Genomic DNA, 17,152 nt, shown 5'->3' on the forward strand with positions numbered 1-17,152 from the left:
CATATGATCAATACATCGGCGAGGTTCCAAAGTAATCCTTGAATGTCTTCGCCATGAAATTCTCACAAATTTCACGATGTACAGTCACACAAGACTCGGTAATGAATGGCATCAGGAGAGAATTGCATTCGAGGAGAACCTGCTCGTGTAGCTCGAATTCGTCCCCTTCGGCAGTCGCCGTGCTACCTGAGGCAGTGCTATCAGATCCCGCCGGTGATATTGGACCCGACGGCGATCGGCCGTGCTGTTGTTGGCGCACCGTCCACTGGGCTCGAACGACCACGCCCACAGGTGCTTTCGCACGAGAGCGAAGGCCATCAGGTATTACCTGAAAGATGGCCTTGTAAGAAATGGTTTTGCCAAGACCGGGAGCGAGATTGACGAGCTCTTGCATCTGAAAAGCGCGAAAGGATTCATCGAAGGTTCCGAAGAAAGGGTCGTCAGCTGTGTCTGCTGGATCAGCTTGGACTTCTTCCAAGCTCGTCACTGTCCGGTGGTGGGCGACAAATGGGTCTACGGCTTGTAGAGCTGCTACCACGGCGCTGGGAGGAAGAGTGCCCGGTATGGGTACAGATATCGAGAGAAGTTGTGTCGAGCGCATTTTATGTAGATTTGGAGGGCTTCTGGCGGTATAGTTGGATGTCAAGTATCTGCGAACGGGTGGAAAGAAGATGGATAAGAGAGTGCAGAGAGAGCAGTTGATCGTGCTTGTCTTGTTAGACGAAACTCGGCCAACACTGGCGACTAGAGTCTGCGGAAGTTGGTAATGTTGGAGGCAATAATATCGAGATGTTTATCCTTGTAAAACTGGCCAAGGCGTACATGGTGATTGCCAACGGTGATTGACGATTATTATCTCATTCGAGATAGTTAAAGAGTAAATCAAGGCGGACTGATAGTGACAGCAGCGAAAGAAGAGACAGCCATAGAAAAGAAAGGGCGTTCTTCGCAAAGGCCCAACCAACTTATCCACTGCGATATGCAAGACCAGGACGTGTTAGTCGACGACAAGTTTGTGATATCCAAAGGACAAAAAGATGCTCGACAAGAGCAGCGGAGAATAAGTCAAAGCCTGCGCCTCACGGAGACTGCTTCATGTCCTCTCTTGGCTCTTCGTGCACATGAAACGGAGATTCAATCCGACGACAAGCGGAGCAGAGCAGATATGAGAGGTATGGATGGATGGCATGCACTGCGCTTCCATGCAGGGCGGGAGTTGAGAAGCGAATAGGCGCCCGCGCGTATCGGAATAGGAGCAGTAAGTTTTGAAGTCTCACAGCCCTTGCACCTCGCTCCCTTCGGCTTTTCTCTTGGGTCCGTGCGAAAGCGATACCAGGGGAACAAGAAAAGAGCAAAGAGGTGATATTGCGTTGTGTTGCGTTGAGTGAGTTGGGCAAAGTTATGTTCGAGGTGAGGTGAGTTGAGTTGAGGCTAAACCAAATAGTGGCTGAAGAGTTAAAAATATACTGTACCTGCACAGTACCTCCTAGAGAACTACCTAGTACCCAAGGTATAGTAGTACCTAAGGCGGGGGCATATGGTGGCTGAGGGGGTCCTTGTTACAGTGAGTGTAAGGAAGGGGAGCAAGAGGGGAGATAGGTATCCATGTATGTATGGAGATGGAAAGAGTGAAACGAGGGACAATGACTTGCAATGCCAATGTGAGAGGGAGAAACTAACGTAGCTCCGATCACCTTAGGTTAATTACTATGTATGTACTTTTTAAATTCCGAGTGTCCCGTTGATAATAGGCGGCTGAACTGCCGCTTTGACATGTGTGAAAGGTTGTGTGATTCTCCAGACCCTACTAATGGACGAAGAAATGTCTAATTAACCATAGTTAGTAGATTCTACCTTACCTAGTAGCTAATTGAGTTAAGGTTGGTGTACCCATCCACCTCGGCACCTCAAGTGACAGACACTCTTCTCCTAATAACCTTGGGTATTTGGAATTGCTACCTTTGCTCTCCAAGGTCAACTCCAGCCTATCCCCATGTTGAGGCGATTGTCCGGCTCCTTTTCTTCCGTGATCCGCCAGTCACCTGCCAGAACGAGAGAGGCTCCCTAGGCTCCCCCCCCGAAGAGGAGCACCCTAGACGAACTGATGGGCATGGCGATATCCTTAAACCGAACGGGCGAGGCCCAAGATTAGATGCTGCGTTGCGTTGCAGCCAATTCCCGAAGCACGGACGACGGCTGACTTGCCGGAGACGAACGAACCATAATGGATCTCGCCCTGTCAATCTTTGGGTCTAGAAAAATCATGTGCCACAGTCCAGACCAAAACCATCAACGGCCGGCATCAATTCATTATTCCGAGCCCGACACCAAGTCCTACTCACGACCCGATCCGGCAGTTAGCCGACTGTGCAGCATATGTGTATTGTATTGTGGAATTTGTTTGACACCTTGAGACTGCGTTAGTTGTAGGCGTCGACTCTCTGTGCTCATGTTTTAGCTTGGTGCCTTGAGTTCCCACCCGAAGCCGGAATGCAGTCAGGTGAATTGTATGAGGGCTTCCTGCACCTGTGTCGGCACGGGAGATAGAACGATGGAATTGCGGCCCGTCTTGCAGCTCTGGTCTAAGAATAAACTCGCATTGTTACCGGCACTGGGTATTGCTAGGTAGTCTGGCAGTCTGGGCTGTGAGAACTGTATACAAGCCCAAGACAATCTCCTGGGCCAGGACCCTGTGTTAGTTACCTTTCTCGGCTTGGGTAACTTGCCTGCAGCTATCATAGTCAGGAACCGAGTGTTCTATGAATATCATCACACTCACATGGTAGCATCAATTAGTGAATGCACAGCATTGCATCGTCTCTAGCTGCTACCGATTGATGCTGGGGTGGTCCCGTTTAAGATAGCAGCAACTCATGGCTAAGTCGCTAACGCCAGCTCTTAATTGTCGCCAATCCCAGCTAAGTAGAGATTTCGACTGGGCATCTCTGGCAAATTCAGAACGATGGAGCCAATATCCACCTTGCCTGCACCGCGACTCCCAATCCCTAAGTTCCTCATCTGTAAATATTTGCCGACTCATTCTTGTTTCTCCCTTGACAATCGCGGCAACTATCAGGTCTGACCGCTTAAAAGGCGTCAGGCAGGATAGCAAATAGTTCTTCTTGTTTCGCCGGTTTTTGTGCGGAGACATCCATCCTTGAGTAGGAATGAACTGATACGTTAGCAGATGGTGCATGAAAGCAGCCCCGTCAACTCACTTGAACGGTCCAGCTCCACTGTCCATATTCATCGTCCACATCCAAGACGGCCACGTCGTTGTTGTCGTCGTCGATCCCAGTTCATATGGACCAGGCGGCATTAAAAATGCGGGCTTTTTTCAACAAATTTTGGATAACACGGCGTAGGTATGTACATGTGCTGGAGGCGGTGAAGGTTTGGCGATACCTATTCGAGCCAAGCTTTGGTCTAGGATGAATGCACAGGGCTAACGTCTTGCAGGAAGCGCAGGGACTCTGCAGCATCCTGTGGCGTTTGTGGATTTTGTCGAGTCGTCCCAAGACCCCAACCCGCGGATAGTTCCAGATGTGCGCACTGCGTAGTACTGTGAGTTATTAGTCTGTATTGTAGCTGTGCTGCATCAGTGCATGTATCATATCAAAGTAGGACGACCCCAGTCGCTGGATGTTTTCGTGTGTGACTGTTTAGTGACGGGTGGCCTGGAAAAGCTGTAGAAAATACCTCAAGGCAAGCCGTCCAAGTGACTACTGGACCTTGTAGTTGATACTGCCATTTCCTTCCATTGTAATTATGAAGTTGCCAGCGTCTTCTCAATCTAGCCCCCTCGGGCCTTTCCATACCCGCTCCCCCAATTGCCTTAACTACCTAGTGCAAAGCTCAGAAGTTCAGAAGTGCTGGCTGATTAGCGGTCGTCGCGTGAACCAAAAGTAACAGCGAGTCCCACAAAACTTACCCGATGTTAAGCACAATGAACCTGGAAGACGCGGGGAACGGGAAGGGGACGGGACGTCAACCACAGTCTTAAGGAGCTGATAGCGGATAGCCTTACCTTACCCTTCTGGAGGGAAAGCTGTGTATGCACTATGCACTTCACGGAATTGGCTCCGTTCTGTATTCCCAAGAGGATTGTCAAAGGAACTCAGGTTTGTGCTGCTGAGACAGATCGTGTGCCCCCCGTATTGGCCCCGTGGAACAACCAAGCCCGCGTGATGTCACGAAGATCGAACGACAAAACCATCGCCGTCCCATGAGCTGCGCTGTACGGTGTAGCACCATCTGGTAGATAGCCCAGGTGGATTAACGGTGTCTTTGGAGTAGTACACTGCAGCACATGAGTAATCCTCTCCTTCTACAGGACCAATCAGTCTTGCTGGGAAAGCCAGTCAGAGAACTAGCTACAGTTTTCTTGTGAGAGTTTTATGACTGGTGACAAGTTGGAAGTCAGATCCTAGTCGCCAGATGCATCCGATCCAATGTTGGGCACACAATTTGCACTGTAATGGATGGGTTTCACCGTTTCAGGCATTGCGACCCTTCTTTTCAAATTTCCTGCTTCTCTCATTAGTGGAATGCACATGTGAGATTCGGGTGGTTGGGTCGATGAGAAACTGGCAAGTCATTGGGCTTGGCCAACATGTACCTCAAAGGATCTGATCCAACCGCACGTTGCGCTGCGGCCTGACCTTGTAGACCTGCATCAGCATCAACGGACTCATCTGTGGTTGGTTGACCTGGATCGAGTGGATCTTACGTGCATGTGCAATAACACGACGACAGATAATGTTTACCTGTGATGTTTATAGAGGCTGTCTTTTTTTTTTTTTTTTGGGATGAATGTGCGGGCTGGCGTGCTTGATAGGATACTTGATTGGGATTGAGTCAAGACTGTAAAATTTTCTTCTTTCGAGTGATACCGGCTCTGAAGGGAGCAACGAGAGGGTGTGTTGGGCTTGAGAACGGGGGGTGTAGGTTGTGATGGGGTTGCTGGTCTGGTGATTGTGATGGTGACGTGCGGCCAACAATATTGATGGGGTAGTAAGGAGTGCCTAGGTAGCTTCGCACGTAGGAAGGTACCTACATATATAGGTAGTGAGTGTAAGTCCTGTTCAGAGATAAAAAGCATTTGAGTGTTTTGATGTAGTCGCAGTATGCTGAATAAGGTACCTACCTGCCTATAGGTAGCGAATATACGGATATATGTACTGCCGTGTGAGCTGAGAAGAACCGGGATCTGTCTCTTAGCTCATCGCATCTAGATAACGAATGCAATCAAAGTTCTCATTATCCTCAAATTCCTTCTAGGTCCCGCAGCCTTTGCATGCCCGTGGTGGCGGAGTGTTTGTTGCGCACTCTCGAGTTAGGTAGGGTAGGTAGTCTACCTAGTACTAAAGGCAAGGACGAAAGAACCTGTAGGGCACGTCCCCTGTTTTGAGCACCGTCGGGGCCTTAATTATGAACATCTCTTGCTATAACTGTCGCGTTGATTTCCCTGTCCTGTTCCCGCGTTTGCCCGCCTTTTTCGCCTGGCTGCACATCAACATTGGACACTGAACCCTGTCCTTTGCATTGATTCTACCCATTAAACAGTGGCCTTGACAAGTACAACATCTGAGCAATTCGCCTGCCGACGATCTGAACAGCCAGAACTGGCGTTATTGGCTCTCAGCTCAACCGATTTGTCTTGGCCTGGAGCGCCCAAAAGTATTGTATGGGACCTTTTACCAATTCGACCTTTCCTTCTTCCCTTGCTTCTCTTGCCATGCACTTTCTGCAAATCATTTGCTACTCGTCACCGTGAATTCTTCCCCCTCCTCTTCCTCAGTCTCCCTCCTTTTACATCAAATCCTTTCTCCCAACCTCACCTATCTTGAGGAGACCTACTCGTTATTTGGCCTTGCCTCGAGTGTTCGAGCGTCATCTTGTGTGGAAGCTCATTTATTTACACAGCGCGCAACGCAGGACTCCCGAAAAAAGTAGTCCAGGCCAGACGACGATCTGACGACTAGGGGTGGCTGGTGAAAAGTGACAGTTGGTCGCCCAGGGTTTGTTTTGTCAATTAACTCGGCAGTCATTCAGTACGCACGCTCATCACGTTCCTTCGCCTTGACAAACGCCTCAATTTTGTTTTCTTCGACGATCCGACTCTTTTCTCCCATCACTAGCGCAGCATCATCTAGCCATTACCTACCTACCTACCTATTCTCGACCCTGACAATACATCCGGGTCACGGCGTCGCTTTCGACAGCCTCGAACAGGGCCAGACCCCGCAACTCTGCTGCTTGATATTGCAATCGACTACGACTTACACGAAAACTTGTACGAAACTACGAATTTGCTCGGTCATCGAACTTGACATCCCATACTGTCCTTTGTTCTGGCGACTTGGCTCAGTTGTCAATACCGCGTCGCCATTCTATCCTTCTTCATACTTATAGCTTCCATGTGTGTGACGTCGCTCAGTCTTCGCACGAGCTCCATTCTTCACAATGGCCGCGGTCGATGTTCTGGCATTCACAGACAATTGGACAAGAAGCGATGGCCCGCCGGTTTTTCAGTGTTTGTCAAGTGCGCCGGTTGATCGCTCCTTGCGTCACCGACTGAGTCTCATTGCCCGTGCCTGGGTTGTTCACAGATTACATAAACATGTATGTTCGTTTCATTTTCTGCTCAGCTTGCGTAGTTGCAATTTAAATCTCGTCACTCTTTTGCTCGAATCATGTTTCCCAGCAAAAGCTTAACAGACTTTAAATGGGTGGCGCTCAACGGCCTACCCCTCGATCAGCGGCCCGAACTCTCCTGAGGGGAACCCACCGCCACCCATTCCTGTCTTGTCATGCGATCCAGTTCCGGAATTGGAACACGTTTGAAAGTCTGTCTTGTCTAACGTCATACACATTATCCAGGTCTCTGCTCCACCATCACATCGCAAAGTGGCCGATAGGCCGCTAATTATACCAGATCTTTCTCCACGATGGTATTGTCGCCTCCCTCGATCTTGCGACTCTTCTGATCCTACCGACACCACAATGCCCCTGAATGGGACCAGCCGTTATGCCCATATGCGAACCCCAGCATGGCTCAATCCATCCCCTCAACCATCATCAGATGCACAGAAAGAACGCCGCCGACCGAATGATGCACTGCTTAGCGATCCTAATTCCGATATCCTCATCGACTTCAACTCGCATCAAGGTCTCTACGAAGCGGCAAAGAAGAAGAAAACAAAAACACCTTCTGCTCCTCCTCCTCCTCCACCACCGCCGCCGCCTGCGGATCCACCAGCAGACGACGGTCAAAAGGATGACAATACCGGAGGAGATGGAGGAGCCAGTGGAGGAGACGCTGCAGGCGGCGCCGGCGACGGAAATGGTAATGGCAACAGCAACTCGCCCCCAAAGCCTCCCACAACATTCGAGAATATCAATCTTGGAGATAAGAAACTGGATCTTGGTTTGAGCCCACCAGATCCAAGGGCAATTCCAGTTCATGGGCGCGAAATTGGCTTTGGTGAAGAGGATGGGGCTGGGGCGGAAGAGGGAAAAGTGAAACAGCACCGGCACCGCCGCCGCCACCACAAGAAAGCAAGGCTGAAGAGAACCCCTGGGACAAACCTAAAGATAAAATAGGAGGAATTGAAGAAGATGACGATGGTTGGGGCTTGGGTGCCAAGAAAGAGAAGAAGAAGGCTTCCACGCTCTGGGGCGCTGAACCCGACGAGGGACCAAAAGATGGTGACGATCCTTGGGGTTGGAGTGGTCAAAAAAAGAAGGGCAAAGCTGGTGGCATCCTGGAAGAACTTGCCCTCGATTCTGATACTGCATCTCCGAACGGAAAGAAGGATATTTGGGATACCTGGGGAATATCCAAAAAAGACCGGGCCAAGAAGAAGGGAATCATGGAAGAAGTTGCTTTGGCAGCTGCACCTGAACCCCCTTCAATGGAAGATCAGTGGGGTGGCTGGTCTGGGAAAAAGGAACATTCACAAAGTTCACTTTGGGGGGCTCAAGATTCAATACCTGCACCTGCACCTGACCCCCCATCGTTTGAAGACAAGGATGGTGACGACTTTTGGAGTACTTTTGGCACTGGGAAGGCAAAACCTTCACCAGAGGAGACGAGTGGATGGGGAGCATGGGGTATAGGAAAGAAAGGTGAGGATGAAACAAGTGAGTCAAATTTCTTTAAAGCTCATCAAATCCCAGAGCCGCCTAAGAAAGAAGACGACGGTTGGGATCTATGGGGAACAGGTAAGAAAAAGAAGAAAGCTGGCGACTTGATTCAAATAGAGGATAATATTCCTCCTCCCGCCCCCGATCCCGTCGAGGCTGTTGGCAACGACGACCTCCTCGACTCTTGGGGTTTTGGCAAGAAGCCCAAGAAACCGGCCGCTGACCCGTTCGATTTCAAAACTTCCGGCGCCGATGATCCTAACGATGCTTTTTGGGGCTCAATAGACAACAAGAAGCCTAATGCACATGAGTTTCTTATCGATGCTACTGGTGAGCCATATCATGATGTTGAGGAAGGGTTGAGAAGCAAGGCTCGAGATGATGTCATATGGAAAAATCAACAGGAGTTGGATTTCATCCCCCTGGGCGGAGAAGTTGTAGAACGTCGAGAACTCGCCTTGTCTGACTGCCCTCCCCCAATATCAACCCCCAACATTTGTAGAACTAGCTGAACGGATGGATTAATAGGAGACCCAGAGCAAGCCGCCAGAGAAGCTGAAGAGCAAGCCGCTCGCGAAGCTGAGGAAGCCGAGGCAGCTCGTGAAGACGAAGAGATTGCCAGTCTCTTGGACAAGAAATCTAAAAGAGGAGGACGGCTCCTTAAGTCAGATCGAGAACGTCTTGCTCTCCTCGAAAGGGAATGCCACCCGAAAGAGCTGAAGCTCGAGCTACTCGCGATGCTGAGATGGCAGCGGCCGCTGAAGCTGCACAAGCCGCCGCTGACGCACAAGCGGCAGCTGACGCCGAAGCTGCCGCTTTACAGGCCGCGGAAGACGCTGAAGCCGCAAGGGAGAACGAGGAGCTTGCGACACTGTTGGCAAAGAAGCAGAAACGCAATGGAAAGTTGTTGAAAAAGGATCAAGAACGCCTTGCTCTGCTCGAAGGGAATATCTCAAGGAGGGCCGAAGCTCAAGCAGCCCGGGAAGCTGAAGCTATTGCCGCTGCTCCATTTTCCCCGGCGGCACCTATTAACGAATTTCTTGCTCAAGAGACAGACCAAGATGGCCTTGCCACGGAAGCAGCTGCAGAAGCTGACACTGCACTTGCCACTGAAATTGCGCAGGAAGAGGCGGAGATGGAGAGCCTGCAGTCAAAGAAGGCGAAGAAAGGAAAACTTATCAAAAAAGAGCAGGAACGGCTGAATCTCTTGATCAATAATGCAGCGAAACGAGTCGAGGAACAAGCAGCGAAAGAAGCAGAAGAACAGGCGGCAGCGGCAGCAGCCGAAGCCGAAGCCGCTGCCCAAGCTGCTGCAGACGCCGAAGCTGCAGTCCAAGCCGCCGCAGATGCTGAAGCTGAAGTAGCTGCCAAGGAAGAGGAGGAAATGGCAGTGCTGAAAGCCAAGAAAGCCAAGAAGGTCAAGCTAACAAAGAACGAAACGGCTCGACTAATGACCTTGGTTGGCAACTCAGTAAAGCGAGCTCAGGAAAAATCTATCAAAGAGGCCGAGGAAGCAGCCGCGGCGCAGGCTGCTAAGGAAGCCGAGGAGACTGCAGCCCACGAAGCAGATGCGCTGGCAGCACGTGAGGCTGAAGCGACCGCTGCCCGTGAAGCGGAGGCTGCAATTGCTGCTGAAGAAGAGAAGGAACTTGCAGATCTCACCGCTAAGAAGATCAAGCGTGGCGGTAACCTGATTAAGAAGAAGGATGTGGAGCGCTTTGAAGTCCTCACTCAAAGGGCTGCCGAACGAGCCGAACGAGCAGCTAAGCAAGCTGAAACGATTGTTGCTGTTGAAGCTCAAGGAGAGCTTGGAGAAGCCACCCACGGTAACACGGAGGTGGTGGCAGAAGCTCAACCCGAACCAGAGCCTGAGCAACCGCTAGTAGACATAGACGCAGCATCTGCTGATCTTGATCCTGTTACAGCTCCCGACGCAGCTACTATAGCAGAGGAAGAAGCAGAGTTAGCCAGTCTAGACGCAAAGAAGACAAGGAAAGGCAAGCTTGGCAAAAAGGATACAGAGCGGTACAACATCCTCACAGAAAAAGCTGCGCAACGACTAGCTGCAAAAGAAGCAGAAGAAGCGGTTGTCACAGCCGCGGCTGAGACCGAGGCTGCAAAAGAAGCCGAGGAAGCTGTAGCAGCAGCAGCAGAAGAAGAAGCTACAGCCGCAGCAGAAGCGGAAGGTATAACAGCAAGCGAAGCTGAAGCTATCCTGATTGCTGATGAAGAGGCGGAGCTTGCCACTCTCGCCGCCAAGAAAGCTAAAAGAGGGAAGCTTGCCAAGAAGGATGCCGACCGTTTTAACATTCTCACAGAAAATGCTGCACAGCGACAAGCCACAAAGGAAGCAGAAGAAGTAGCTGCCGCCGCAGCAGCAGCTGAGGCTGAGGAGCAGGCTGCACAGGAAGCAGAAGTCGCAGCAGCAGCAGAATCTGCCGCTACTATAGAAGTAGCTGAAGCAGAGGCAGCAGCAGCTCGCGAAGCAGAGGATGTAGCTGTTGCTGAGGAACAAGCCGAGCTGGCTGCATTAACTACTAAAAAAGCTAAGAAGGGTAAGCTTACAAAGAAAGATGCTGATCGATTTGCTGCTTTATCGGAAAATGCAGAAAGGCGAGCTCAAGAAATAGCCCTGACTACCCAGCAACCTGAAGATCCTGCACCGGACCCTGAGACAGGAGTTAACGAACCTTCTCTTGAACCAGCCACAGATGAGGTTTCTGCTGAGGCTAATGACCCAGATGCTATTGCAGCTGCTGAAGCAGAAGCCGCTGCTATTGCCGATGAAGAATCCGAACTTGCTGCTTTGATTGCCAAGAAAGAGCGAAAGGGCAAGCTTGGGAAGAAAGAGACCGACCGCTATAACCTCCTTACTGCCAATAGCACGGCACGGGCAGAGAAAGCGGCTCAAGAAGAGGCAGCTGCCCAAGCAGCTGCTGAGGCTGAAGCAGCCGCACAAGCTGAAGCCGAGCAGGCAGCCGCAGCTGAAGCTGCTGCTGTTGAAGAGGCTGCTTCCAGAGAGGCTGCAGAGGCTGAAGCTCTCCTTATTGCCGAAGAGGAGGATGAATTAGCTGCCCTAACTGCAAAGAAGAATAGGAAGGGCAAACTTGGGAAAAAGGATAGTGACCGATTTGCTATCCTGACCGAGAATGCAACTCAACGAGCCGAGAAGGCTGCTGCGTCAGAAGTAATGAAGGAGCCTGTTCTTGAAGTTGAAGATCTCGCTCCTGAAATTCCTGCCGATGCTGAAGCAGCCGAGGCGGCCGCTATTCAGGCAGAAGCAGCTGCCATTGCTGCTACTATTGCTGCCGAAGAGGAAGAAGAGCTAGCTGCCTTAATTGCTAAGAGAGACAGGAAGGGCAAACTAGGTAAAAAGGACAGCGATCGATTTGCTTTCCTCACTGAGAACGCCACCCAAAGAGCCAGAAATGCAGCACACGAAGAAGCCGCTGAGGAAGACCAAGAAGCCACTATTGCCGAGTCTGTAGATATCAATGAACCCCCAGCTGATATCGAGGATTTACTCTTCGAAAATGCCCCGGAGCTACCAGTTGTTGAAAAAGAGTCATCCTCTGAAGAAGATGATGCTGCTGCTGCAGAGGCCATGGCCTTAGTTGCTGCCGAGGAACAAGAAATTGCAGAACTAGAGGCGAAGAAGGCAAGGAAAGGCAAGCTAGGCAAGAGGGATATGGAACGATACACCCTCCTTAACGAAAACGCTACCAAGAGAGCTGAAGAGCAAGCAACTAAGGAGGCCGAGCTCACTGCTGCTGCTGAGCGTGCCGCTATTGAGTCTGCTGAAGCTGAGGCTGCCGCTGCTGCTGAGGAAGAAGCGGCGGCGAGAGAGGCTGCTGAAATTGAGGCTGCGGCAGTGATCACCCAAGAAGAAGAAGAGCTTGCTGCCCTAGAAGCAAAAAAGCAGAGAAAAGGAAAGTTGGGACGCAAAGATACCGATCGATTTGACTATCTTCTGGGAAACAAGGCTGCAAGGGAAGCACAGGTTGCTGAAGAACGAGCTGCCAAGGAAGCCGAAGAGCAAGCACTTCAAGAAGCTGCAGCTGCTGAAGCTGCCGCCGCTGCTGAGGCTGAGGAGATAGCGGCAAGAGAGGCTGCTGAAGCCGAAGCTGCGGCTGTTGCTGAGGCTGAGGACGAAGAATTGGCCATCTTAGCAGCCAAGAAGGCCAAGAAGGGTAAACTAGGACGCAAGGATACAGAGCGTTTTGAGCAGTTGTCTTCGAATGCCGTGAAACGAGCCGAGCAACAAGCGGCCCGTGAGGTTGAGGCTGCCGCTGAGGAAGCCCCGGCTGTGGAAGAGCTACTTGACAAAGAAGAGCTTGACGAACCAACCCCGGAGCCTGAAGAGACTGTTGAAGATGCCCCTGATGCCCCAGATGCCCCGGTTCCTGATATTGATGACGAAGCCGCTGCCAAGGCGGCTGCCATAGCCGCAGAAGAAGAAGCAGAGCTTGCTTCTCTTGAAGCTAAGAAGGCACGGAAAGGAAGGCTCGGAAACAAGGATACCCAGAGGCTCATATTTTTAACCGAAAATGTTTCAAGGCGCGCTGAAGAGCAGGCAGCAAAGGACGCCGCCGCTCAAGCTCTGGCCCATACTACCCCAGAAAATGCTGCTGGAGAAGAAGAAGAGATTCCTGGCCAGGACGATGTTGAAGCTGCCGCTATCGAAGCCGAAGCCGCCGCTATAGCTGCTACTATTGCTGCTGAAGAAGAGGAGGAGCTCGCTGCCCTTACTCTTAAAAAGACGCGAAAGGGCAAACTAGGCAGAAAGGATACAGAGCGCTTTGATTTATTGATGCAAAACGCAACTATACGCGCGGAAGAACGCGCTATCAAGGAAACCGAACCTGACGGCCAGGCTGAGGAATTGTTACCTGAGGAGGTTGATGATATTCTTCAACCGGAGCCCGAGGAGAACCATGATGCAGAAGAGGTAGCTGCCCAGGAGGCAGCCAACGCTGAAGCTGCAGCTCTTGCTGCAGAGGAAGAGGCAGAACTTGCAGCATTGAACAAGAAGAAAGCGAAGAAAGGTAAACTGGGTCGTTCTGATACTGAGCGATTTAATATCCTTGTCGAAAATGCTGCAAAGCGTGCCGAAGCTGAGGCAGCCAAGGAAGCAGGAGAGGATTTAGGAGACGTCCCCCGAGCTGAGGAGGAGGAGGAGGAGGAGGAGGAGGAGGAGGAGGAGGAGGATGATGAATTTGTCGATGCTGAAGACGGCAAGGAAGACGAGTTGGGTGAGGAGCTAGAACCTGAAGCCGAGGAACTTGCTGAGCCTGATCATCAGGAAGATGAAACGGTCATAGCCGAAGCTAAGTTAGCTGAGGCGGCGGTACAAGCTGCCTTCATCGCAGAAGAAGAGGCTGAGTTGGCTGCATTGACGAAGAAGAGGCTTAAGAAAGGAAAACTGGGCCGCAAAGATACTGAAAGATTCCAAGCGCTGACAGAGAATTCTGCTAAACGTGCTGAGGAGGCGGCAATCCGAGATGCAAAAGACGCAGTGGCAGAGGCTGAAGCAGGGCTCGGTGAACCCGAACCCGAACCCGAACCCGAACCCGAACCAGAATCTGAAGCTGCTGAACCTGAGCCTGAAGATAATGGCCTGGAGGAGGCCGAGCGAGCGGTAATCGTTGAGGAAGAGGCAGAACTGGCAACTTTAATGAAAAAGAAGGCAAAAAAGGGAAAGCTTGGTCGGAAGGACACCGAGAGATTTATCGTCTTGTCAGAACATGCTACCCGCCGTGAAAAGGAGCGAGCTGCTGTTGAGGCTGAGACTGAAGTTGTTCAGGAGGAATCCGATATCGAAGGTTTGGGAGAGACTGGAAGAGTGGAGGAGGAGCTAGAGCTAGAGCTGGAGCCTTTAGAGACACAAGACGAAGAAGGTGCAGCTCGAAAAGCTGAAGAGGCAGCTATTGCGAGGGAAGAGGAAGCCGAGCTTGAGGCCCTTAAAGCCAAGAAAGCAAGAAAAGGCAGGTTAGGCAGGAAGGATATTGAACGCTTTGCCATATTGGAGGAGAATGTAGCAAGGCGCGCAGAAGAACGTGCTGCCGCTGAGGCTGCTATAACTCATCCGCCTGAGGAAGACGATGAAGGTGAGGAAGAAGAGGAAGGTGAAGGTGAAGGTGAAGAGCAAGAGGAAGAGGAAGAGCCTGAAGCAGAGGAGACAGCAGCTCGGGAAGCAGAGGAGACAGCAGCTCGGGAAGCAGAGGAAGCAGCAGCTCGGGAAGCAGAGGAGGCAGCTATCGCTGAGGAAGAGGAGGAACTTGAGGCCCTGCAAGCGAAGAAGTCAAGAAAGGGCAGACTGGGCCGAAAGGACACCGAGCGGCTTCGGGTCTTGGAGGACAATGCAGCGAAACGCGCCGAAGAACGCGCCGCTAAGGAAACAGCAGCTGCGGAAGAAGACCTCGGAGCTGATGATGCTGAAGAGGATGAGCAGGAAGAGGAAGAAGAAAAAGCAGACGAGGACGAGGAAGAGGACGAGGACGAAGAAGAGGACGAGGTTATCGATAATGGCGAAATGAGCAAGGGGGGAGACGATACCGATGCTGAGGAGGCAGCAGCTAAGGAGGCAGCAGCTAAAGAGGCGGCAGAAGCCGCAGCTCGTGAGGTGGTCGCGAAAGAACTTGAGGAGCTTGACTTCCTCCAGTTCAAGAAAGCCAGAAAAGGTAGGCTCGGCAGAAAGGACACCGAACGACTAAGAGTTCTAGAGGAGAACGCTACCCAGCGTGCTGCAGAGTTAGCCGCGAAAGAAGAGGCTCCCGCGGCAGCAGAAGGTGAGGAAGCGGATGTAGTTGAATCCGGCAACCCTCCTGAAGATGAGAAGTCGGACATTGAAGCCGAGGACAACGATGAGGATCAGGAAGCAGACACTGAAGTCACTGCGAATAAAGAATCGAGTGACGTCGAAAACGAAGCTATTCTCGATGACCACGAAGAGAAGGAACCAGAGATACTCCCAAAGGACCACGCCCCGGAAGCCTCTGCAGATGACGAGATTGTCGAGGTTATCGACTTATCGCCAAAGAAAGAAAGGAAAAGTAGGAAGAGCAAATCCCGTCGCGATGCTCCTCCGCCTCCTCCAGTTCCAGATCCTCCATTGACGCCACCACCTGAGCCGAAGCAGCCTCGAAGACCCAAAATTCATCGCGAAGGAACTTCATTTGGTCGGTGGGCCGCGACACCGCATGAAGAGAGGGATGAGCCCCAAGAAAAGTCAACTAGACATAGACGACGAGAGGAAAAGACGTCCTCTAAGGGTTCCTCATCTGACAAAGTTGAGAAGACTCCATCACGATCTCGTGGCACTGCTTTGTTCAGTAAACCACCACTCACCCGTTCCGCTACCACGCGTGAGAAAAAAGACGGCATCAGCAGCAAACGTCGCCACTTTACTAATGCTCGTGGACTTGTATCGCCTCCTCCTGAAGATGTTCTCATGGGCGAGGATGAATTAAGCAATCGCCGCAAGTCGCGTAAACCTCGATCACGCGAAGGTGAAGATGCAATGATGTCTGGCGCTGCTCCTGTGCCTGATAGGTATGAACGACGTCGTTCAGATAAACCACGGTCGCATGAGGACGATGATTTGGTTATGGTAGATCCCGAACTCGCGCCCGATAGACGCGAGCGCCGCCGGTCTCACAAACCACGATCACGCGAAGAGGAAGAAGTTGCCGTGGTGGATACCGAACGACGTCGGCGAGCCAAGAGATCGAGGGATGAAGAGCCCGTGATGGTGGAGCCCGACGTTCCTTTTGACGCACCTCCACGAAGTTCCAAGAAGTCCTCAGGTTTCGCTGGCCTCTTCAGTGGTTTGCGAACGCCGAAGACTGAACGACCTGACCCCCTGCGACGTCGCAGTACCTATGCAACAACTGACGACGAGGCCTTGCGCAGCGCCAAAATGGATGGTGATGCAGTATTAGTAGATGCTGACCGCGAAGCAAGACGAGCTGCACGTAGGGCCAAGAGGGCTGCTGAAAGCGGTCCTGACCCCGAGGAAGCAGCGCGTCGAGCTCGAGATGAGGCACGCCGTGAACGACGTCGACAGCGCGAGGAAGAGGCCGATCCTCTAAAGCAAGACAAAGAGGCCCGCCGTGCTGAACGCAGACGACAACGTGATGAAGATGCAAGACGTGCCCAGGAGGAGCGACATGCACAAGAAGAACAACAACGACTGCAAGAGGAAAAGGAGGCACAAAGAGCTGAACGTAGGCGCTTGCGTAGAGAACAGGAAGCAGCCGCTGCCGCAGAACAAGCCGAAGATGAAGAGGCTCGTCGAGCTGCCAAACGTGAACGACGCCGCCGCGACACAAAGCGAGCTGCTCGAGGTGCTGAAGAGGAGGAAGGTCGTCAGCGACGAAGTCAGCAATCTGCAGACGAATATAATCAGCGGAGGTCCCATCGTCGCGAAGAGAGACCGCAGGCTCCAGCTTGGCCTCATTCTGGAACTTCATCATGGGTCAAGGAACACTCTGATGCGCCCCCTCCTCCTGACCTCGGTGACGGGGGTGAGGCAAATGGTGGACAGACCGAGGATGAGATGGCAAGACGTGAAGCTCGTCGAGCTCATCGATCGAAATACGAGGAAGAGCCCACAGAAAGGGCCGAAGATCGGCGAAGGCGACGAGCAAGGCGAGACGATCGTGAGCGCGGCGGTCGAGATAGAGAACGTCACCGAGATAGGCGCTCGGAAGGTAGTGACGAACGACATCACAGCCGTCGAGCGCCAACCTTTATGGAAGCAACAACAACACCTCGCACAAGTTGGTGGAAGAAGATCGCTGGATGAGGAGTGATCAGGTGATGGATGAACGAACGAACGATACATGAGAGTCTATTTCAAGCGAGCGTGTTTGCCAATGCTATTTGGATGTTTGTCACTACTTGATGCATTTCGTTGTGGTGCTCTTGTTTTTGGTAACCACGTTCTATATCAACATGGCACCAACATGGATATGGCCGGTGTTTAGGTTTGGCTTGACATTAT

At 51.8% G+C, this 17,152-nt stretch overlaps 4 protein-coding genes across 4 annotated transcripts; 2 read left to right on the forward strand and 2 right to left on the reverse strand.

Moving 5' to 3' along the window:
* Nucleotides 1-7: 7 nt before the first annotated feature.
* Nucleotides 8-601, reverse strand: FVEG_01475 (hypothetical protein; the record flags this gene model as incomplete). Its single annotated transcript, XM_018888462.1, has 1 exon — nucleotides 8-601. The coding sequence occupies one exon, from the start codon at nucleotides 599-601 to the stop codon at nucleotides 8-10; it is 594 nt and encodes a 197-aa protein (XP_018744376.1).
* A 2,226-nt stretch (nucleotides 602-2,827) lies between these two features.
* On the reverse strand, nucleotides 2,828-3,151 carry FVEG_14846 (hypothetical protein; the record flags this gene model as incomplete). Its single annotated transcript, XM_018903862.1, has 1 exon — nucleotides 2,828-3,151. One exon carries the CDS (start codon nucleotides 3,149-3,151, stop codon nucleotides 2,828-2,830), a length of 324 nt encoding a protein of 107 aa, XP_018744375.1.
* A 3,854-nt stretch (nucleotides 3,152-7,005) lies between these two features.
* FVEG_01474 (hypothetical protein) lies at nucleotides 7,006-8,660 on the forward strand (the record flags this gene model as incomplete). Its single annotated transcript, XM_018888461.1, has 3 exons — nucleotides 7,006-7,486; nucleotides 7,531-8,130; nucleotides 8,182-8,660. The coding sequence occupies 3 exons, from the start codon at nucleotides 7,006-7,008 to the stop codon at nucleotides 8,658-8,660; spliced, it is 1,560 nt and encodes a 519-aa protein (XP_018744374.1).
* Nucleotides 8,661-8,848: 188 nt separating this feature from the next.
* Nucleotides 8,849-16,954, forward strand: FVEG_14845 (hypothetical protein; the record flags this gene model as incomplete). Its single annotated transcript, XM_018903861.1, has 1 exon — nucleotides 8,849-16,954. One exon carries the CDS (start codon nucleotides 8,849-8,851, stop codon nucleotides 16,952-16,954), a length of 8,106 nt encoding a protein of 2,701 aa, XP_018744373.1.
* Nucleotides 16,955-17,152: the final 198 nt, after the last annotated feature.

Source organism: Fusarium verticillioides, chromosome 1 (genome assembly GCF_000149555.1).
Source record: "Fusarium verticillioides 7600 chromosome 1, whole genome shotgun sequence".
Taxonomy (NCBI): Eukaryota; Fungi; Ascomycota; class Sordariomycetes; order Hypocreales; family Nectriaceae; genus Fusarium; species Fusarium verticillioides.